This window comes from Armigeres subalbatus, chromosome 2 (assembly GCF_024139115.2).
Source record: "Armigeres subalbatus isolate Guangzhou_Male chromosome 2, GZ_Asu_2, whole genome shotgun sequence".
NCBI classification, from domain to species: domain Eukaryota; kingdom Metazoa; phylum Arthropoda; class Insecta; order Diptera; family Culicidae; genus Armigeres; species Armigeres subalbatus.
In genome coordinates this window covers 365780483-365804047 of record NC_085140.1, presented here as the reverse complement: position 1 = coordinate 365804047, position 23565 = coordinate 365780483, and the positions used below count along the sequence as shown (strand labels likewise).

At 42.3% G+C, this 23565-nt stretch overlaps 1 protein-coding gene across 1 annotated transcript; it reads right to left on the bottom strand.

The window, feature by feature from the left end:
* Positions 1-69: 69 nt before the first annotated feature.
* On the bottom strand, positions 70-23264 carry LOC134213021 (etoposide-induced protein 2.4). The gene is made up of 4 exons (XM_062691483.1): positions 23079-23264; positions 22768-23000; positions 2453-3130; positions 70-2396 (listed from the first exon to the last, which is right to left on the bottom strand). Exons 1-4 carry the CDS (start codon positions 23091-23093, stop codon positions 2015-2017), a joined length of 1308 nt encoding a protein of 435 aa, XP_062547467.1. The 5' UTR covers positions 23094-23264; the 3' UTR covers positions 70-2014.
* Positions 23265-23565: the final 301 nt, after the last annotated feature.

The window sequence follows — 23565 nt, the reverse complement described above, 5'->3', positions numbered from 1 at the left end:
AACTGTTGAAAAATATGGCTTTAATTTAAATTCTTTCAATTCTATTTACGAAAAGATAAAACCTGTATGTATCTCAAAGAAATCTTCTTGTATTTCCTTTCTAGAGAGGAAAAAGCAGTCTGATCGTTTACATTATTATTTTTTTTACAAAAACACATAATTCTTAAAAAATTGCATTAAGTTTTTCCATGTTGCTGGTCTGGTTATGCTTCTTGCCTATATTCTATATATAATGTACCCTAAAAAACTCAAGAAAATTCTTTTCGCAGAACCATAACAGAAAAAAATACGCTTCACAACGAAACCGAAACAGAGCACCATTATTGATTTGATTATTTTCATCGTATCAACCGCAATCCTACTGTTGCATGTTACATACTTCTTCCACGTCGTGTATAATGTGTGTAATTAATAATTTCCGCTTTTCAATGTGCCGCTGTATGTTGTATGCTTTGTTTGATCATTAGCGTTCAATCGAATCTATATTCCCGATTGTATTAAACACGAGGCGGTTCTATCATATTTTGCGTTTCCTGCGTGCTATCATATTCATATTCTGGATTTCATAGCATTCGATGTAAACTTATTACAAGATTGTATATAAAGAGAAAATCGCAATATTCATTATAAGGAAATAATTCGGTTGAATTCAAAATTGTGTTCAATTTTATTCGTTTACTATTAGCACTGCCATCCATAGCAATGGAAGCATCCTGAAAACATGTACATATTTGCTTTCTGAGTGTTAGAGGAAAAGGAAATGAAATTTTGGTTAAATTGAGTTAAGTACAGCAAAGCAGTGTTGTCCTACACGCAGTGCAAAAAATTCTGCTCTTTGATTTTACTCCATCTAAACGATTTAATAGTCTTAACTAAATAAGTTCAACTAATAGAGGGATATTTGAATATTCTAAATGTTTTGACATGACATGTAAAATACACTCCAGTGTATTTTCAGTGCGCGCGCTCCTATGGATCTGTTGTGCATTTTTTCAATAGTTTAACATGACATTTAGAAAATTCAAATATCCCTCTATTAGTTGAACTTATTTAGTTAAGACTTTAAAATCGTTTGGATGGAGTAAAATCAAAGAGCAGAATTTTTGCACTGAGTGTAGGACAACACTGCAGCAAAGACCCGTTGTTTCTGTTGATACAATTTCTAGACAATTTCGGCACCAACATTTCAAAAGGGCGCCATATATTGAAAGAAGATATTTCGCTGCTTACATCAGTGGGACTGGATTGCGTGGGTGGGATCCAATTAGCCCAACCCGCGACGGGCGAAGCTTTTGTTTACCAAAGTTTCACCTTTATGAAATGTTGATGTCGATTTATTGTCTTGCTTGCTCGCATAAACAATATGATTGTGCGTTTCACGCCAGTTTAAATCGTGTCTTGTATGCAGAAACATCGAACAGTGATTTGCAGTGCACGCGATTGATGATTTAGTTGTAGGAACGGCCTTTTGATCATCAGCTTGCACATCTTTACGTTAGTAGACTGTCACAGCAGGTTGGTGTTGCCAGTTGTAAGGTATAGTAGAAGGTAATCGCTTGATTCTCGCTTTTGGACACTTTCTGCTCCATCTAGAAAATTTCCCGCCACGACGTCAATGTAGCGAGGATGTAATTTGTCTTATGCAAGATTATATGAGCCTCACAAAGCAGTAATAATGCATAAGAAACAAGAGTTTATTTTATACGAAGTCCATAAATGACAAATTATAAATTCGGTCGCTGAAGCTTAATCTCTTAAATTAAATTTTAAACTTTTCGTTTACATATTTACCGAATTGATTACTTCCTATTGATTGAGTAAAGTAGTGCGATATAAATTTTTAAAAACCCAACATGATTTTGTCCAGTCCTATGAATTTGAAATTACATTCGAAAAAGAACAACATATTAGTTTTTTGAATTCAACATAAAGTCCAGTAGACATAGTCAATAAAATCCAGAATATATATACGATGACTTAGTATCACCGAGGAAAGTTCAACTGTGCACGCAATTTACCGTCTGGCGCTACGATTTAGTAGCGTTTGCTGTTGCTGGCTGGCATTCAATATGGACGACCCCACTGTCGATCCGCCCACGACCGATCCCATATTGGATGACGGCGATGAGTGCCGGTGCTGCCGATGATGGTGATGGTGATGTTGCTGCTGCTGTTGTTGTTGTTGCTGACGAATTTTCTGCTGTTGGTTCAGTTGGAAGTTCAGAGATGGCGTTCCCGCGCCACCCAACGGTGGAGTCATTCCACGCCTCAAGCCCGGGTCTGCCGAGCTGCCACTAATCGGAGTCGACAGTGCTGCCTTGCCCAGTTTTGTTCGACTGGTGAACATGGCATTTGTGATGGCCACCACGAGGGAAAACAATTTCAAAGGGGTTTCGCTGAAATAAAGGTTGACTTTCATCTTCCGTCATTTATATGTGAATAATATGCTTACCATACGGACACCTTGGGTGTGGCTTCGTTTGCGCTGAGGATGAACAACGGAAACAGAACCGAAAACACGCAACCGCTGATCACGAGTGAGTTGGGCAGTTCGGAGAGGATGGCGAGCGGAAGCCCAAATCCGATGAAGAACGGCCAATTTGTTTCGATGTAGGTCAGCCGTTTGTGCAGCTCCCAGCCCATGTTGAACCACTTGTACTCGAAGGCGTACAGTGAGCAAAGCAGACTCATGTGCACAATGTAGAGCACACTGCACGCGAACGGCACCGGAATGGGTAAATACTTGACAACAGTGCTCTGCACCAAAAACAGTAACTGAATCAGAAGGCTGATCAATGTGTCAGCGATCAGTTTGCTAATGCTCGGTATCAATTGGGGGCGCCCCTTGCGAAACTTGTACGCCGAGTCGGCGATGTCCTGGAACCAAAGGCTGTTGACGATCTTGCTGAGAAGGAACAATGGGGCGACCCAAAAGCCGTGGAACAATAGGGACAGCGACGGTTTCATCCAGCCCCAGATGGTGGCCACGGTTCCTGAGTTAGAGAACAGATACGACAGGCAGAAGTTCAGTCCTGGAAGGATGCCATATTCGAACAGAAGAATGCTGAGCATGAAGACCCCTCCGTTCAATAGGCAGCATTGTAGTACACGGTGAAGAACTTTCGATTCGCTGAAAGGAAAAAAAATAACTTTAATGTCTGAACATATATTGAGATATCTCATGAAAACAATGTCGATTATCAAATAAAGTGTTCATGTTAGGATAGCTTCTAAGGTTCTGTAAGCATTATTTTCACGTTATTAATACGAGGGATGATGCTCCATAATCTAAAAGGGCAATGAAACTGAAAAACCTAAACCCTTTTTTAACCTAAATAAGGACTGTTCATTAAAGTAAGTGGATAGCTTTTTATGAATAGTTTAAGGTTAAAACTTGCACACCTGAATAATTTGGGAAAACCTTAGAAATTCCGAACGAAAGGTCGAGTCAGTTTATCTTCTCGCAGATTAATTCTGCACAAATGGTACCTACAATGCATTTTGATGGACGACGAGATATACGTCAAATTGGGCACCAGCACTTCCAGGGCCACATTTGTTCAACGCTGAACAGAGGACAGATGTGCCTGATGACGTGCAATATATCCGAAAAATGGGAAAATGTTTTGGTATGGCTAGCAATTTGCTCCTCTGACTCCGTATTTCATAAACAACGGTGAAAATTGATAAAAATAATGTATCAAAAAACGACTTCTAACCATCTACCGAAAGCATACGGATCCTTTATTGTTTTGGCCGTGCTGAGAATTTGGGCTTACAGGGAACAAACATCTTACAGGGTGATAATTACCTCAGGCACACAGCCCAAAGTACTAAGATGAAGCTACTCTATAATACCCCAATCAACTCAATTCGTGAAAGTCATATTTCCAATAACAACGAATTGAAATTTGTGTTGAAAGATAAATGGAAGAATATTCCGTCCCCCATTACGGCTAATTTGGTCAGTTCCATGCCACAAGAGCTACAGCCCGTCATAGATACACAGAGGAATCCAACGAAATATTGAATTCCATTTTATAACTCCTGTTTTCGTTTCAAAAGCGCGCTAAACCTGACTAGACGAATACGTTTTGAGCCCGTATTAAAAGTGTGGGGGTCTGATCCGGTAAAACGATAAATAACCGCGGCGAGTACTTGGAAATAAAATATCTTTATTATCGAACGTGTGCTTACACTGTTGTCTTATATAAAACTGACATGACATATATACAGACACGGCAATACTCAACTTATAATCAGGGATTGAACTTATCATTTCATTATCATTTAGTATTCAGCCAATAACTCATTCCAGAGGCGGAATTCCGAAAAGTGTTGTATGGCGGACTTCTAGTGCTATTTCCCCTCTACAATTTTGTCTAAGGGTACATTGCTCTATGTCTAATATTTACAGCGTGAAACGCTAGTATCATTTAATATACTAAATGATAATAACACTTATGGCGGTAAGCTCCAACGAGGATAATACGCAAATCTCGTATTATCCTCGATTTTATAAACATCAAGCAGTATCATACTCACATTTAATCTCGGATTAAATCTTAATACGCCGATTTCAGGTATTAAGATAATCGGAGATTTTCTGTAGGTACGCAGCCAAATCATAATTTGCTCTTACGAACACATACGCACGGCCGTGTGTGGAGCAAATGTCAAAAGAAAAAAAAAACAAAAATTCATCACCGTCGGTGTTTTTCCGAGAAACGTCGATTTTTAATTGCTTTCCGTGATTTGAAGAATCCTCTGGTTAAATCAATTTTAACAAAAAGTACGACGCGGTAATTGCGATTATATCCCGGTGCGGTTCAATTACAATGTGAACATAATATTATGGAGGAAATACCATCATACAATATTGGAAAATTGTCCGGCCAGATCGGCCAACTCAGCTGAAACTGCTCCCGAGTATTTGGGACAAACCCTCGAAGTGCAGGAGGCACAGCACGCCGAATGGGTCCAGGGTAAAGAGGAAATCACCACCTCCCGGACTGTGTTGCAGTTTAAGATTCGGCATTCAAGTGAGAAACGTTATTTGAAAGGAAGGGAGGAAGGAAACAACTGACGTTAGCTAGGGCAACGGGAATGTCAAGGAAAGCAACGTTCATCAGTGTCGAGACCAATGTTATCATAAAACAGAAACAGCCATCACGACAACGGCTGGCAAGAACATATCCATCCTCGGAGGAATCACTGACCCAAAACAAATCCGAGATGAAACAATCGTTCGTTCGAAGAGTGGATTGGATCGGCCAACGCAAATGTTTGGTCGAAAGTATCCTCGCGATCGACTTCAGTGCAGAGTTGCAGTCCATTAGACAAAGTAGAAACGATGCCAATTTATCTCATTTTGAAGTACATATGATATAAAAATACTGAATTTGCCTAATTGTAATGTTTCTGTGGAACTCGTGAATAGCTTTGATTTATGGTGAATTTTAAACGTCTTCCTCGCACACGTATGCACACTGTAGAATGTATCTAATTACATATAATATAGGCACACTTCTGCCAAATGCAACCGTGATTAAGTATTGACTAAAATTTTACTGTTACCGTGAGAAAATTTTGAGAAACCCGTGTGAGCAATTTCTTCGGTAATTCTTATGAAATCATTCGCAAGCTCTAGGGAGCTCCTTTAGGAATTCCGGGAATTAACCAAGTAATTCTTCAGTATATGATCCAGGAATTCCTTCATGAACAAAATCAGAATTCCTTCAGAATTCTTCCAAAATATCGGAAGAATTCTCTTCATGAAGAATTCCTGGTAAAACTTTTGGAACGCCTGAAGGAATTCCCAGATTACCTATCCGGATACCTGGTTGGCTACAACCTAGATACACCTATTGTATTGTAGAGCTCCATAATCGTCGGTCTTGGGCGATGTTCCCCGAACGTTTAGGGTCCCCAGGTTCAAATCCACCGCGTGCAGCCAGCGTGTTCGCCGGCTTTTTCCGGTGCTCTGTTCAATATTCTTTTCGCTATTCTTTCTTCCGACATTCACACTAAGTGACCAGCCCATTGTAGTCTGCCGTATCTTATACGATTCACAATATTTTCTTCTTTGTACACTTGATACAGCTCGTGATTCATGCGCCTGAGTCATACACAGTATTTTCTTGTTTTCAACCTAGTATTGTACGCAGCACTTTCACTCGGAAATTCGAAAAGTTCTCAGGTCTGCCTCTTTTGACGTCCACGCTTCATGTCCATAAATAGCCACTGGTAGAATTAGAGTTTTATACAGAGCAAATATTGTTTCCGTCTGCACGTTGCGTGACCTAAGCTGGTTACATAATACGTATAGGGCAATATTGAAGAATCCTTCAAAAACTTCTCCAGGAATTTCTCAAAGATCTCCGCCAGGAATTTTTCCAGAAATTCCTCCGGAAATTCTCCAGGAATTCCTTCGGTAATTCCACCAAGAACTTCGTCGGAAATTCCTCCAAGAACTCCTCCTGAAGTTCCTCCAGGAAGTCCCCAGGAAGTCCTCCAGGAATTTCTCCAGGAAGCCAAATTTCAACAACGATTTCTTCCGGGTATTCCACCAGGAATTCAACCAAATATTCCCAGGAATTCCTCCAGAAATTCTACAAGGAATTCTACAGGGTATTTTCAAGAACTCTACAGCGTATTCCACCGAGATTTCTTTCAAAAACTCCTTCAGGTGTCCCTCCGGGAATTGCTCTGGATTTGTTTTCAGGAGATCCTCTGAGAATTTCTACAGGATTTACTCTGGGTATTCCCAGAGTTGCATGATGTTCAATTAATAAATACTTAAAAATAAAAATAAAAATCTTGGAATTTTCCAAATACTCCTCGAGAATTCCTATTAAAGCACTTCCAGGAATTCCTTCAAGAACTCTATCGAAAATTTCTTCAGGATATCCTCCAGAAATTTTTCTAGAAAATTACTCCACAAAATCTTTTTAGGAATTCCTTCAGGAATTGCTTTGAGAATTCTTCAGGAATTCTCCTGGGGTTTTCAAAGACATCCTGCGAAATACTCCAGGAATTCTTCAAGAACTCCTCCGGGAATTCATATAAAGAAATCCTCTAGGACTTCCTCCAAAACTCCTCCAGGAAATCCGGAAATTACTCCAAGAGTTTCTCGGATATTGCTCCTAGAACTCCAGGTGTCATAAGACGAGTTTAAACAATCCCATTGAATTCCACCACTTAATTGTATCACAACAGATACGTATTCCGACCTCAACAGTAAGGCCGTCTTCAGTGTCTCGTTTTTGACTCGACTCGACTCAGGTCGAGTCAAGTACGAGACACTGAAGACTCTTTACTGTTGAGGTCGAAATACGTATCTGTCAGGATGATTAAGTGGTGGAATTCAATGGGATTGTTTAAACTCGTCTTATGACAGTGAATGGCTATTCCACTAAAAGCTCAAAATAATTTTCTTATCAACTCCGGGTGTTTCTCGAAGAACTCATTTGGGAAATAATTCCTTCTGGAGTTCCTTCGGAAATTCCTCCAGGATTTCCTACGGAGATTCCTTCAAGAATTCACACCGGGAAATTCTCCAGAAATTCCAGCAGGGAATTCTTTAGAAATTCCACAGAAAATTTTCCAGGAATTACACCGGGGAATTCCTCCAGGTATTCCATCGTGAACTCCTTCAGGAACTCCACAGGAAAATTCCTCCAGGAATCGTGAATTCTTCCAGCATTTTTCTTTGAGTTCCTCAGGGAATTCCTCCAACAATTCCAGCAGGACAAAGTTCCTCAAGAGTTCCTCCAAAATTTCCTCCAGGAGCTCCTCAGGAGTTCCTCCTGGATTACATCCAGGAGTTCTTCCAAAGTTCCTCCTCTGGAGGAACTCCTGAAGAACTCCGGAGGAACTCAGGAGAACTCCTGGAGAAACTCCTGGAGGAACTCCCGGAGGTTCTTTTAGGAGTTCCTCAGGAGTTCTTTCAAAAGTTTCTGCAGCAGTTTCCTCGAGAGTTCTTCCGGGAGTTCCTCTAGGAGTTCCTCTGGAAGTTCTCCCGGATTTCCTACAGGACTACTTCCAAGAGTTCCTCCGAGAGTTTCTCCAGGAGTTCCTCCGAGTTTCTCCAGGAATTCCTCCAGGAGTTCTTCCAGGAGTTCTTCCGGGAGTTCTTCCGGGAGTTCCACAGAGTTTCTCCAGGAATTCCTCCGGGAGTTCCTGCAGGAGTTCTGCCAGGAGTTCCTCCAGGAGTTTCTCCAAGAGTTCTTCAAGCTCCTCCGGGAAAACATCCGGGATTACTTCCGGGAGTTCTTCCAGGAGTTCCTCAGGGAGTTGCTCTAGGAGTTCTCTGGGAGGATCTCCTGGGAGAAACTCCTCTGGAGACACTCGGAAGAGCTCCTGGAGAAACTCCCGAAGGAACTCCTGGAGCAACTCCCAGAGGAACTCCTGCAGAAACTCCCGGAAGAACTCTTGGAGAAACTCTCGGATGAACTCCTGGAGGAACTCCCGGAGAAACTCCTGGAGGAACACCCGGAGGAACTCTTGGAGGAACTCCTGGAGAAACTCCTGAAGTAACTTTCGGAGAAACTCTCGAAGGATCTCCTGGAGGAACTCTCGAAGAAACTCCCGGAGGTAGTCTTAGAGACGCTTTCGGAAAAACTCCTGGAGAATCTCCCGCAGAAACTCCTAGAGAAACACCCGGAGGAACTCCTTTAGGAATTTTCGGAGTTCCTCCGAGAGTTTCTCCAGGAGTTCCTTCGATAGATCCTCAGGAGTTCCTTCAGGAGTTCTTCCAGGAGTTCCTCCGAGAGTTCCTTCGAGAGATCCTCAGGAGTTCTTCCAGGAGATCCTCCAGGAGTTCCTCCGAGATTTCATCCGGGAGTTCCTCCAGGATTTTTCAGGAGTTCCTCCAGGAGTTGCTCAGGAAGTTGTTCCAGGAGTTGCTCCAGGAGTTCCTCAGGAGTTGCTCAGGAGTTCCTCTAGGAGTTCCTCCAGGGGTTCCTCCAGGAGTTCCTCTAGGAGTTCCTCCGGGAGTTCCTCAGAAGTTCTTCCGGGAGTTCCTCAGAAGTTCTTTCCGGAGTTCCTCCAGAAGTTCCTCCGGAATTTCACTCCAGGAATTCTTCCAGTCCTCGGGAGTTCCTCCAGGAGTTCCTCAGGAGTTCCTCCAGGAGTTCCTCCAGGAGTTCCTCCAGGAGTTCCTCCGGGAGTTCCTCAGGAGTTCCTCCGGGAGTTCCTCAGGAGTTCTTCCAGGAGTTCCTCCGGGAGTTCTTCCAGAAGTTCCTCCGCCAGTTCTTCCAGGAGTTCTTCCGCGAGTTCTTCCAGGAGTTCCTCCAGGAGTTCCTCCGAGAGTTCCTCAGGGAGTTCCTCCAGGAGTTCCTCCGGGAGTTCCTTCAGGAGTTCCTCCGGGAGTTCCTTCAGGAGTTCCTCCGGAAGTTCCTCCAGGAGATCCTCCAGGAGTTTCTTCTGGAGTTCTTTCGGGAGTTCTTCCGGGAGTTCCTCAGGAGTTCCTCCGGGAGTTCCTCCAGGAGTTCCTCAGGAGTTCCTCCAGGAGTTCCTCCGGGAGTTCCTCCGAGTTCCTCCGGGAGTTCCTCCGGGAGTTCCTCCGGGAGTTCCTCCGGGAGTTCCTCAGGAGTTCCTCCGGGAGTTCCTCCAGGGGTTCCTCCAGGAGGTCCTCCAGGAGTTCCCCCAGAAGGTCCTCCAGGAGTTCCTCCGGGAGTTCCTCAGGAGTTCCTCCGGGAGTTCCTCAGGAGTTCCTCCGGGAGTTCCTCAGGAGTTCCTCAGGAGTTCCTCCAGGAGTTCCTCCGGGAGTTCCTCCAGGAGTTCCTCCAGGGGTTCCTCCAGGAGTTCCTCCAGGAGTTCCTCCAGGAGTTCCTCCAGGAGTTCCTCAGGAGTTCCTCAGGAGTTCCTCCAGGAGTTCCTCAGGAGTTCCTCAGGAGTTCCTCAGGAGTTCCTCCAGGAGTTCCTCCAGGAGTTCCTCCAGGAGTTCCTCAGGAGTTCCTCCGGGAGTTCCTCCAGGAGTTCCGCAGGGAGTTCCTTCAGGAGTTCCTCCAGGAGTTCCGCAGGGAGTTCCTCCGGAAGTTCCTCCAGGAGTTCCTCAGGAGTTCACTCAGGAGTTCCTCCAGGAGTTCCTCCAGGAGTTTCTCGGGAGTTCCTCCAGGAGTTCCTCCAGGAGTTCCTCAGGAGTTCCTCCAGGAGTTCCTCTGGGAGTTCCTCCAGGAGTTTCTCCGGGAGTTCATCCAGGAATTCCTCCGGAAGGTCCTCCAGGAACTCCTCTGGGAGTGCCTCCAGGAATTCCTCCGGGAGTTCATCCAGGATTTCCTCCGGGAGTTCCTCAGGAGTTCCTCCGGGAGTTCCTCCAGGAGTTCCTCCGGGAGTTCCTCCAGGAGTTCCTCCGGGAGTTCCTCAGGAGTTCCTCAGGGAGTTCCTCCAGGAGTTCCTCCGGGAGTTCCTCAGGAGTTCCTCAGGAGTTCCTCCAGGAGTTCCTCCGGGAGTTCCTCCAGGAGTTCCTCCGGGAGTTCCTCAGGGAGTTCCTCAGGAGTTCCTCCAGGAGTTCCTCGGGAGTTCCTCCAGGAGTTCCTCAGGAGTTCCTCCAGGAGTTCCTCCGGGAGTTCCTCCAGGAGTTCCTCAGGAGTTCCTCCAGGAGTTCCTCCAGGAGTTCCTCAGGAGTTCCTCCGGGAGTTCCTCAGGAGTTCCTCCAGGAGTTCCTCCAGGAGTTCCTCCAGGAGTTCCTCCCCAGGAGTTCCTCAGGAGTTCCTCCGGGAGTTCCTCCTCAGGAGTTCCTCAGGAGTTCCTCCGGGAGTTCCTCAGGAGTTCCTCAAGAAGTTCCTCCAGGAGTCTCGGGAGTTCCTCTGGGAGTTCCTCCAGGAGTTCTTCCGGGAGTTCCCTCGGGAGTTCCTCTGGAAGTTCCTCTGGGAGTTCTTCCAGGAGTTCCTCCAGGAGTTCCTCAGGAGTTCCTCCGGGAGTTCCTCAGGGAGTTCCTCCCCAGGAGTTCCTCCGGAAGTTCCTCCCCAGGAGTTCCTCCAGGAGTTCATCCAGGAATTCCTCCAGGAGTTCCTCAAGGAGTTCCTCCAGTTCCTCCAGGAGTTCTTCCAAAAGTTCCTCCGATACTTCCTTCGGGAGTTTCTCCAGGAGTTCCTCCGGGAGTTCCTCCAGGAGTTCCTCCGGGAGTTCCTCCAGGAGTTCCTCCGGGAGTTCCTCAGGGAGTTCCTCCAGGAGTTCCTCCAGGAGTTCCTCCTCCAGGAGTTCTTCCGGGAGTTTTCCGATATTTCCTCCGAAGTTCCTCAGGCAGTTTTCGAGGATTTCCTCAGGGAGATCCTCCAGGAGTTCCTCTGAAAGTTAATCCAGAACTTCTTCCGGAAGTTTCTCCAGGTGTTCTTCCGGAAGGAACTCCAGGAGGAACTGCCGGAGGAATTTTTGGAAGAATTCCCGCAGGAACTCCTAGAAGAACTCTCGAAGGTACTCCTGGAGGAACTCTCCGAAGAGCTCCTGGAGGAACTACCTTGAGGAACTCCTGGAAGAACTCCCGGTGGAACTCTCGGAGGAAATCCTCGAAAACTGCTTTAAAAAATATCGGAAGTACTCCCGGAAGAACTTCTGGAGGAACTGGATGATTTTCATTCCTGGATGAATTTTAAGAGGGATTCCTAAATGAATTTCAAGAAGAATTCCTAAACGAATTCCATAGAGAACTACTGGAGGAATTCCAGCAAGCACTCCTGGAGGAATTCTAGAACCAACTCCTGAAGGAATCAGTACATTCAAAGTTAATTGCCTATATGCCGGGTATTAAGCCACCCGGAGTGGAAATTAATTACTATGTCTGAAACTTGATTATGCATATGTACAACATGTGATAGATTTAGTTCGGAAAAGGTATTGGAGGGTAACCGCCCCTTCGGTGGGGTTTGATCCCGACCCCAGTTCGCATGACAGGTGCTTTCCCTACTAAGCTACAGAAGGACCTCCGTCGTCCACCGCAGCTTAGCAGGTACTGATGAAACCAAATTCCCAGCACCAGGTACCAGCCGATCTCTCATAATACATTTTCCAGAACTAACTCTCTCAAATGTATTTTGTACACATCATATCCAACCAAGTAGGATGAGTATTTAGTATTGTCCGGCTCCTACACTTGCTTCATCAGCAACGGCGCTCAATGAAGTAGGGTTGTGTGAGGTTATTGCCAGTTTGGTCGTCAGATCCCAACACGACCACACAAGCGAAGAGAGATCGCCACTCAAGTTCAGTACATTCAAAGTTAATTGCCTATATGCCCGGTATTAAGCCACCCGGTGTGGAAATTAATTACTATGTCTGAAACTTGATTATGCATATGTACAACATGTGATAGATTTAGTTCGGAAAAGGTATTGGAGGGTAACCGCCCCTTCGGTGGGGTTTGATCCCACGACCCCAGTTCGCATGACAGGTGCTTTCCCTACTAAGCTACGAAGGACCTCCGTCGTCCACCGCAGCTTAGCAAGTACTGATGAAACCAAATTCCCAGCACCAGGTACCAGCCGGTCTCTCGCAATACATTTTCAGAACTAAACTCTCTCAAATGTATTTTGTACACATCATATCAACCAAGTAGGATGAGTATTTAGTATTGTCCGGCTCCTACACACTTGCTTCATCAGCAACGGCGGTCAATGAAGTAGGGTTGTGTGAGGTTGTACCAGTTTGGTCGTCAGATCAACACGACCACACAAGCGAAGAGATCGCCACTCGAGATCAGTACATTCAAAAGTTAATTGCCTATGCCGGGTATTAAGCCACCCGGGTGGAAATTAATTACTATGTCTGAAACTTGATTATGCATATGTACAACATGTGATAGATTTAGTTCGGAAAAGGTATTGGAGGTAACCGCCCCTTCGGTGAGGTTTGATCACGACCCCAGATTCGCATGACAGGGCCGAAGGGCGGTTGCCACTCAACCATTCGAAAGTATCATATTATATCACATAATCTTGATGTGAAGATGCAAAAAACAATTGCGAAAGAAGTGCAATGTCGTATTTCATCACTACTGATAGTGAACGGAAGGCTCGGGATAAAACACCGAGACAGTTATGTTGAAATCTGAAAATTTCGAATTTATGATCTGAAATTCCACAGAGAACTCCTGGAGGGATTCTTAAATAAATTCCAGGATGAATTGCAGGATGAACTCCAAGAGGTAATGCAGAACTAACTGCTATACAAATTCCAGAAGGAACTTCTGTAGGTTTTCAAAGAAGAACTTCTAAAGGAATTCCAGAACGTATACCTGGAGAATTTCGAGCAGGATCTGCTGAAGGTATTTTAGTAAGATCTCCTGAAGGAATCCCCAGAAGATTTATAGGAGAAATTTCTTGAGGATTTTCTAAGGGGATTGGATTTGAACAGGATTTGAATTGGATTTGGTATATCAATTAGATTTTTATAGGATTTTGATAAGATATAGAGTGGATACAGATTTGATTTATTTGGATTTGGATAGGATTGGAAATTATATTGAAACAATAAATTGACTGGATTAGATGCGGATTGGACTTGGATTGAAATTATTGCCTATCATAAAAATAAAATGCAGGATTTCCCGGACTTAAGTACCGCAAGAGTTTGCTCTATAAAAATCCCCCGTGCGATGTCTGGTTAAACAACCTAAATAATAACCGAAGAATTTCGGATTTATTTGAAAAAACACTTTTGCGAATATCCGGAGCTTCTGAAAAAAAAAACCCCAATGAAAAACATGGAGGAATCGTCCATCTCTAGCGGGATCACCAAAGCAATTTCTAGAGGAATTCTTCAATGAATTGCTGTTATCCTCGCAGGAAAAAATCCGATAAACGATGACCGAAGGATTCCCTGAGACGGAAGAATAACTGATTAGAACTGTTTTTCTAAGCGATTGATTTATTATTTATTTAATTTTCTGGGATCATAGCTGTGAATAACACTTTGCAATAATTTTGTTGCGAATGTTGCGATTACCGATCCACGGGTGATGTTCCTTCGCGCGCTGCTTGGCCACATACTCCACATCAACCGTCAACCTTAAATCGATTGTAATTAAAGTTATTCATCGTTCTACATTACAGGTGCCAATATTAATACCTTTTTCATGCAAAATATCCTGATCCGCTGCATTGTCCTGTCAGACGCGATTCATGAGACTGTTTTTGTTGATTTCCGTCATTCGGATCGAGGACAATCTCTTCGATCTCTTCAACTTCAGCTGCTCCAAAAACTTGATAAATTAGGACAGCCTAGTCCGCTAACCGCCTTCTGTACCGCGTCCTTCGTAGACGATTAATTTCAGTGGTATCATTGCTGGATCGTTTGGCAAGTGTATCCTTGACCCTTTGCCACCGCTGGCCGTTCATTGAACTGGAATGTGATCCCGGATCGCTCTTGGTAAATACTGTCCAGCCTCCACGATTTTTAATCTTTTCAATTTCACAAATAGAACGAAACTAGCAACATAAACAAAACAGAATTATTGATGATTCTGTATAATTCTATCATTCTCACACGCACACTCTCTCACTACACTGCAGAGTAGAAAGTGGCTGCGTGCTTAATATGAGTTTGGTGCTTACCAAATAGGGTATTAAATTTAATCTCGGATTTATTTTAATCAGTATTAAAACTAGTATTATCCTCGTTGGAGCTTACCGCCATTATTATCATTTAGTATATTAAGTGGTACTAGCGTTTCACACTGTAAATATTAGACATAGTACAATGTACCCTAAGACAAAGTTGTAGAGGGGAAATAGCGCTAGAAGTCCGCCATATAACACTTCTCGGAATTCCGCCTCTGGACTGAGTTATTGGCTGAATACTAAATGATAATGAAATGATAAGTTCAATCCCTGCTTATAATAGGGTGCATCAGAATGATACCACTATATACGCCCCCCCAGTTACACCATGAATCGAACACGGTGCCCTGCTGGTGTAATGACTGTGTGACGATCATCTTGGGGATAACTTGACAAATTCTGATCACAAACAAATGCAGGCTTAATTCTATCGATCGAAACTATCTGATTCTTTCCGAACACCAGAATTTCAAAGTATTTATCACTTCGCTTAACAACTTCATAAGGTCCCTCATATGGTTGTTGAAGTGGTCGCCTAACTGAATCAACCCGAACGAACACATGACTACAATCCTTCAACCTATGGTTTACGAAGACTCGTTGCCTGGAATGACGCGTTCCTACGGGTGCCTTTACGTCCAGGAATGCTTGATGTAGGATTTTTGCAAACTCCGTGCGGTTCACGTCTGTAATAATTCTCAACCGCTGACCGAAAACGAGCTCTGCAGCTGAACATTTAGAATCTTCCCAAAATGCACTTCTTAGCCCAAGCAGAACCAAAAAAAGACGTTCATGCCAATTATTCGAAGCGGTGCACATTAATGCTGCCTTCATCGTTCGATGGAAACGCTCAACCATTTCATTCGATTGTGGATGATATGCGTTGGTGTGGATATGATGAACTCCAAGTAGCTGCGTCAATTCTTGAAATACTTCCGATTTGAACTGACGACCCTGATCAGTGGTGATTGTTTCGGGTGTACCGTAACGTGTAATCCACTCGGTATATATAGCCATTGCTACCGTTCGCGCTGTTATGTCTTGGAGCGGTATTGCTTCTGGCCAACGCGAAAAACGATCGATCATTGTAAGTAGATAACGGAATTCTCTTGAGGGGGGCAGTGGCCCAACCAAATCTACATGTACGTGTCGGAATCGTGCTTTCGGCGCCTCAAAAGTCGAAAGTGGTGCGACGGTATGACGTGAGATTTTCGATTTTTGACACTGCAGGCATGACTTCACAAACTTGATTATGTCCTTGTTCATCGATGTCCAAACAAATCTATCGGCGATAAGTTTTTTTGTGGCCCGTATCCCAGGATGCGCCAGTCCATGTAATTGTTTCATGACTGACACTCGGTGTTTTTCTGGAAGATAAGGCCGAATACAATTATTAACGGACACATCACAATATATCGGAGAAGACAATGATGGAATTCGTCTCAGCTGGAGATTAAGCGATGTTTTATTCGAATTCACTAGATCTTGTAGTTGACGGTCATTTACTTGATCCTAGCAATGGAGTTGAAATCAATTTCGGCAACAACTGCATTTACTCTGGACATAGCGTCAGCAACAATGTTGTTTTTACCACTGATATGGCGAATGTCAGTGGTAAACTCTACAATATATTGCAGATATCTTTCCTCATGAGGTAATCGACTGCTTGGATCGGTAGTCATGGCATAAGTCAGCGGAAAATGTTCGGTAAAAATCATGAACTCTCGTCCCTCAATCAAATGTCTAAAATACTTTACAGCTAAATTCGTTGCCGTTAGCTCTCGACCAAACGTGGAGTACTTTTGTTGACTAGGAGATAACTTGACGGAAAAAATCCTAACGGTTTCCAAATACCCTTTCAAGTTGCTGCAGAACTGCGCCAGCCGCGAAGTTGGAAGCATCCACCATAAGTCCAAGTAGCTTTGACGCATTTGGATAGTGTAGCAAAGTAGCCTCTGCTAGCGACTTTTTACAAAACTCGAAACAACGAGCAGATTGCTCATTCCAAGAAATTGGTCTGGAATCATTCCTCCGGTTGTCTGGAATTAGCATCCTCAAGTCATTCTGGATTTCAACAGCATTCGGAACAAAACGTTTGTAGACGTTCAGCAGCGCAAAGGAAACAGCGTAAATCCTTGACCGTTTTTGGGACTTCATAGTCCAACACTGCTTGAACTCTAGTAGGAAGCGGCCGTACTCCTTTTCACATACCACGTAACCCAGATCAACTTCAGGGGCGAAAACTTGCATTTCTAAATATTAATAGTTAGGCCATTTTCCTTCAGGCGGTCCAAAACTATTCTCACATGCTCCTTATGCTCCACGTCATTCGATGAAGCTATGCGTATATCGTCAATGAAAACAATGACGAAATCAAGGTCCGCAAATAATTTGTTCATAAACCTTTGAAATGTTTGGCTTGCATTGCAGAGACCGAAAGGCATTCGAGTAAATTCAAAAAGCCCGAAAGGAGTTATAACGGCGGTTTTCGGTATATCGGCCGCCTCCACCGGAATGTTGTAGTAGGCTCTCACAAGATCCAACGTAGTGAATATGCTTTTACCTTCAAAACGATTCAAAAGATCGTGTACATGCGGAACGGGATATCGGTCCGGGACTGTTGCCTTATTAAGACGCCGATAATCTCCTACAAACCTCCACTCACCATTCTTTTTTGGAACGCAATGTAATGCGCTGGCCCAACTGCTGCTTGACGGTCTACAAATGCCTACTTCGCACATAATCCGAAACTCATCCTTCGCCGCTTTCAATTTTTCCGGGTGCATTCGACGAGCTTTACACGCAACCGGTGGACCACGCGTGACGATGTGATGTGTGACATCGTGCAAAACCTTCTGATGCGCAAACGATGGCGAAAGAATTTCTCGATAATCAGATAGAACTTCGTGAAAAGGATGGGTAGCGTTGATGACAGTTATGCCATGTATGGTTGTAGTTCTCAAACATCCGGAACTACGAAGGTTGGTGGTGCCATCAATCAGTTGATGGCGCTGCAAATCAACAAGTAAACCGAAATGCGCCAATAGATCTGCACCGATGATTGCGCAGCTAACGTCCGCCATCACAAATCGCCACGTAAAACGTCGTCGTAAACCAAGGTCCAAAGAAAGAAACTTGCTCCCATAAGTACTAATTTTCGTACCGTTTGCAGCATGTAATGAAAACAGACCTGTACTGTTCCGTTTATCAGATTTAGATGCCGAAATGATGGACACATCTGAACCGGTGTCCACAAGAAATTTGCATCGAGAAATGGTATCCAGTATCACTAGACGACGACTTTCGAATCCATCACCCATCCGCGCCGACTCTAGGGGTGAGAATCTAGTTTTTGTACGGTCATATGAGCATGGTTCGCGGCAATGCTCTGCGTTTGCTCCATATTTACGATGATACCAACAAATCGAAACGTTTACTGCCCTAGGTCTGGAAGCGGATCGACCACGTCTCCTGTTCTGTCCATTTTCAATCGGCGAATTTCAGTTGTGAGCACCTCTCATTTCTCCCTCAATGATGCATATTCGGTCGACGGTTTGGCTGTTGTTTCCAACGCTGTTTACGACCATTTGCTTCCTTGTAGAAACGGAAACCGCCGAAACGCAGCTATTGGAGGAGTCAATCATTTTGTCGGCCATTTCGGCAAGCTTTGCCAAACTTCCATCGCTGGTTGCCAAAACTGTCCTGATGTTGGCGGGCTTCGTTGCAAGAAGAGCATTTTCATTAGGTTGTCGTCGACATTCAGGCCAGTTGCGATTTCACTCATCCGGGCAAGGAGATGAGTTGGACGGAAATTTCCTAGATCACACGAACTGAGAAGCTGCTCCAACCGAGCTTGCGGAGATAATGCAAAGGCAAGGGCAATCAGTCGATCCTTGATTGCTAAGTATTTATTGTCTGCCGGCGGGGTAGAAACAAGATCCGCTACATGACAGATGACGCTTTGATCAATTTCAGCGATAATATGCCAAAATTTGTTCTCATCTTTGGTGACTTGCGCCAGGCTAAATTGGGCTTCAGCCTGGGCAAACCACATATGTGGTTCGGTTTTCCAAAACTCGGGCAGCTACACCGAAACCGATGATGTTGCTGCCGTGACATCCGGATCAGTCATATTTGAGGTTACGTGTACATCTCGAAATGCTTTCTCACTTATCTGGATACAGGTCGAAATTCTTCAGTTTTTTCGTGAATTCTTCGCGAACTACGGAAGTTACGCGCGTCGTGGTCACCAATTGTGGGGGTTTGATCCGGTAAAACGATAAAAAAAACCGCGGCGTGTACTTGGAAATAAAATATCTTTATTTTCGAACTTGTGCTTACAATGTTGTCTTATAACTGACATGACATATATACAGACACGGCAATACTCAACTTATATTATCTGTGCAGCTCAAAACCGAATTTTTGAACTCACGACAATCTAATTTTCTCCTATTAGTCGCAAGTTTCATCACTGCGCATCTCGTGCGCTGTATAGCGCATCTGGTTGCGAATAATGTCTACCAGTTGCGCAATGATGCGCTATAAGTTGAACGCGAATAAAAGCGGTTTTCGCGACTGCGAAATTCGATTTTCAACTGAAATCATAATAATAGGGTGGATCAGAATTAGGATCCTACATTCAGAGATATGCGAAAGCGGCCATCTTGAGCCAATCGAGCATTGAGAACTGTCAAAATCTGAGCCAAATGAACATCGTTATTGTTGCAGATCGAAAGGTATTGCGATTTTGGTGAAATAGATTTTATGAAAAGTTTTATCGAATAAACAATTAGTTTTGCTTTCGTAAGTAAAGTAGTCTAGTTGATGCCTTATATCGTGTTCATTCGTATTGCTCTTTAATTTTAGCGAAAATGCACTGCTAGAGGATAGACAAAATAATCAAAAAGTGTCTTCGAATGTAAAGTCATGTGCAAGCCTAAACATTTTTCAGTGCGGCAAGTGCTGGCAGCGTTTGTTTACGAAAGTAACAGCGTTGCTAAATCGTGTGGAAAAGTATTCGCACATCTCTTAATATAGGATCCCTAATCAGAATGATACCACTATAAAAGAATTGTTATGTTTTGTTCCCTTTGTTTCTGTTATTGTTTTATTGTTATTGTTTTATGTTTGATTTTTAACAATAAAGATGAATTGGTTAATTTACTTACAATGTAATCGATAGTTTTATTTTTTGAGTTTACTAGATTCTATCTTTTACATTTTCTAGAAAACACACAGCTAGACGAATACTTTTTGGACTCACTGTAGGGTATCCAATCATGGCCATTTTTATCTGTAATCCATTGATATCATCGTACAATTGAGAAACAGTATTAGATAGGGTAGAGAACCATTTGGGCAGTACCCCCTATTCCCGTACACAACGTTCATTACTCGATCGCATTACAACCGAGTTACTTGTTTTTTAGTACATCGTTAGTTTCTGTCGACACCTAGTGATGTACAAGCCATTTGGTTGGAACGCGGTAGAGTTATTAACGTTGCGTTGCGTTGAACTTAGTCATAGATTAGTAGATTAAAAAAACACCTTAATAAAGATAAAAAAAACGTTGCGGACGGGAATAGGGGGTGCTTCCCAAATTGTCCCACTCCCTAGTTAAAAAAGTAGGGTATCTTATAATGGTTTGAACCAAATGGCAGGCATCAGTTGAGCCGTTGAAACAATGTTCATTTATTTCATTATAGAGATACAATTGAAAATCAGTTTTAGATAGTTAAAAAAGTAATATTTATACAAGGTAAAAACTGATAATCGTTTGAACTCAAATGTATCGTGGTTTAAACCTGGGGTGGCATTGCGCACCTCGACTCGAAACGAGCAAACCATAGAAACTTGACGTGTTAAATGACGTTTGAACTATTTTTAATTTGAACGATGTTCAAACCAACGGGGTTCAAATTAAAAAGTGTTCAGATTAAAAGCGGTCATATTACCGGGGGTCCACGGTAGTTTAAACCATGATACGAATCAAAGTTATGTAATTATTAAGTTTTTTCAATGAAACTAAGCATAAATATGTGAACCCATGGTGTTTTTAGAAAGAAAATGAACTATAAGCTTCCGTATAAACTAGAGTTCGCAGCTGTAACATGTCTCTATAATGAAATAAATGAACTTTGTTTTAACGGCTCACCTGATGCCTACCATTTTTTAGTGGATTAAGTTAGAGTGGATTAAAAATAACAGACCATAAAAATTAGTTGCAGTCATATTTATAACTAGTGACTACAAAATCAATATTTGCAAACCACAATTTTGGAGGTAACAACATTCGTGTATAATCTCTCAAAGTGCAAAAATAACACCTTTTCTATTTTTTTTTTAATTTTTGGTTCTTAAGGGGCTCCATGCAAATGAAACACAAATTTCTCCATAACTCGAGAACTCATCAAGCAAATGGAATCGAATTTGTCAGATTTTAAAGACAATAAATATTGTTATGATGATTTGAGACTCCTCCCCGCTCTAGAAGGGGGCTCCTATACAAATAAAACACTAATTTCTGCAGAACTTGTGAACGAATCAAGCAAATGGAACCCAATTTGGAATATGGGAAAAAAGAAGTTTTGACGTTTGCTTAAATTGTGAATACAAAATAAATGTTTTAATTTTGGGCGAGACTTGAATTAGTACACCTTTCTTTTAAATTTCATATGAAGTAACAAGAAAAATTATTACAGTTTCATTGCAGATAGTTTACTTTCAGTAGTTTGTACTCATGTTAAAATGTGACCCACAGTAAACTCATAGAAATATTTTTAGATTATTTCTCACGAACCAACGAATGTGTGTTCCCTTCAAATTTAAATATGTTACAGTTGATTTATGTAAAATAATCGATTAGCTAGTATTTCAAAAATTTAGTCCAACCAATTTATATTTTGAAAGTGGAGTTGCGTGCGGTTTTCAAAACTCTCGATTCACTAATGTGTGTCACTTTCAAACACAAGTACAAATTACTCAAAGCAAACAAGCTATAATGGAACATTATAAACTTTTGTTGGTGCTACATGTCAAATATAAGAGAAAGGTATACCAATTCAAGTTTTATTACGTTTTTCAAGTGTATCATCTTATCATTGCCACTCTGTATTAAATTTCTTAGAAAAACATTAATGTTATTCCTTCTATTTTGGCGGCGGTTGGTACCTACAAGTCTACCTCCGACATTTGAAACAAATAAGTTCCTAGAACAAATATCCGCCGGGATTTTGTTGATTTATTTTGTGTTCAGGTGCAAGAAAATTTGAACGAAGGAAAGGCTTTCCTCAGTTACTCAGTTTTGATTTAGTCCTCGCTACCGGCTAAAGCTAGACCACTAAAGCCAATGCTCGACTCGTATATAGTGGCTAGCTTCGGGGGAGGAATTCGGAATCGACATCTCCTCAATTCGCCGAGCTGAATCGATTTGTATATAACACTATGGGTCTTCGAGCCTTCTATCAAAAGCTCGGTTTTAGAGTGATAAAATAGTCTTTAGGTATATTTAGTATACGAGAAAGGCAAAAATCATATGGCCACCCTATACTTATTTGAAAATAATTGGTATCATAATTAGTTCATCCCACCTGTTAATTTAATAACTGTATTTTCCTGACCTGAAAAATAGTTAGTAACTACCAGGTTTACGTTATTACTAATAAATTACAAATTACAAATTAAAAATTAAAATTATGTCCAGTATCAGAAACTGATCTACAAACATTTGGCTTTTCATAAATGTTGCACTTTTTTTTTAATTTACTAGAAAGACACCAACAACGCTTGAGGTGGTTTAATCATTTTTTTTCTCGAGCTCCAATTGATCAAAATATGGATTGAGTGATGCAATCAGACCTTCGACATAGTGCTTTGCTCTGTCTTTTGTACCTACTCTGCCTTGTTATTAATCTGAGATTTATTAATAACCATACTCGCGTGAATTTTCAATAGTGTCACCGCTGACTAAGCAAAAAGGTTGCTATGCCAAATGGATCACATCCAACACCACCCAACTGAGGGTGTGATAATTTAAAATTTGTCAAAAACATAAGACATACTTCATTAGGCACTTTGGTGGATCTCGAACATGAAATATAAGCAAAAAATAATAATCCCTATCTGAACCAACCCAAATTTCAGACGACGCAAAAAGCGAAACCTCATTCATAAATTAAAAAAATACCTAATACGTATGAAACTCACTCTTTCCTCTTCACGTTGTCTTTGTTGTTTACACCTATTAATTTCGTTGTGGTGGCCTGTGACTGCTGATGGGCAACAGCTGCTGGCGTCGGAGTGGACAGACTTTCCTTGGTCGCTCGGCCCGGTTTCAGTTGCTGCGAGGTCTTCCGGTTCGCTTCCCTATCTAGGTAGAAAACTACGGCTATTCCCTTAATGCTATCTAAGACTCCGAATAATATTGCGGTCCCTATGTTCTGGAATAGGGAAGAGAACAGAAATTTCTTCGATTAAAGGCAGTGCTCCACAAATTATTCATCACTTTCTATACTCACGTATAAACTATCCATTGCGGGTAACTAATAATCCACTAGGAAGGTAAGGAGAACATAAAATTTTGCAATATTTTATTACGGTGAAAGAAAGGGTGTTGATTTTCTCTTGTGATGTTTGTATCTCTACTGCTTTTTGTCTTACACACATCAAAACATCACCGTTCTCTGAAAACTCCACAATGAATCAAACCGTGAACGCACCTCAATAGGTAGGAAAATCTTTTGAGTATGTTGAATGAAAACACACACAGGTATAATGGGTTATTCAAAAATTACACTACACGGACGACATTTTTTGACATTTAGTATACTTAGGATATAGTATATTTATATAGATCTTAGCCTGAATAGCCTTCATAATATATTATATCGCTTCAGAAAGTGGAAAAGGTTATCAGTGCGGTACGATATTTGTACAAAAATGTTTGTGAATTTAAAAACGATTATTTTGGGCGTTACGTAATTTGCGAAAGACCTAAAACAGTAA

Excerpts from the sequence above, each read along its gene's own strand:
- LOC134213021 (XM_062691483.1), bottom strand. Across the intron at positions 3,131-22,767 it reads GACAACGTGAAGAGGAAAGA|CGAATCGAAAGTTCTTCACC; the intron begins GTGAGTTTCATA and ends TTTTCCTTTCAG. Across the intron at positions 2,397-2,452 it reads ACACCCAAGGTGTCCGTATG|CGAAACCCCTTTGAAATTGT; the intron begins GTAAGCATATTA and ends CCTTTATTTCAG.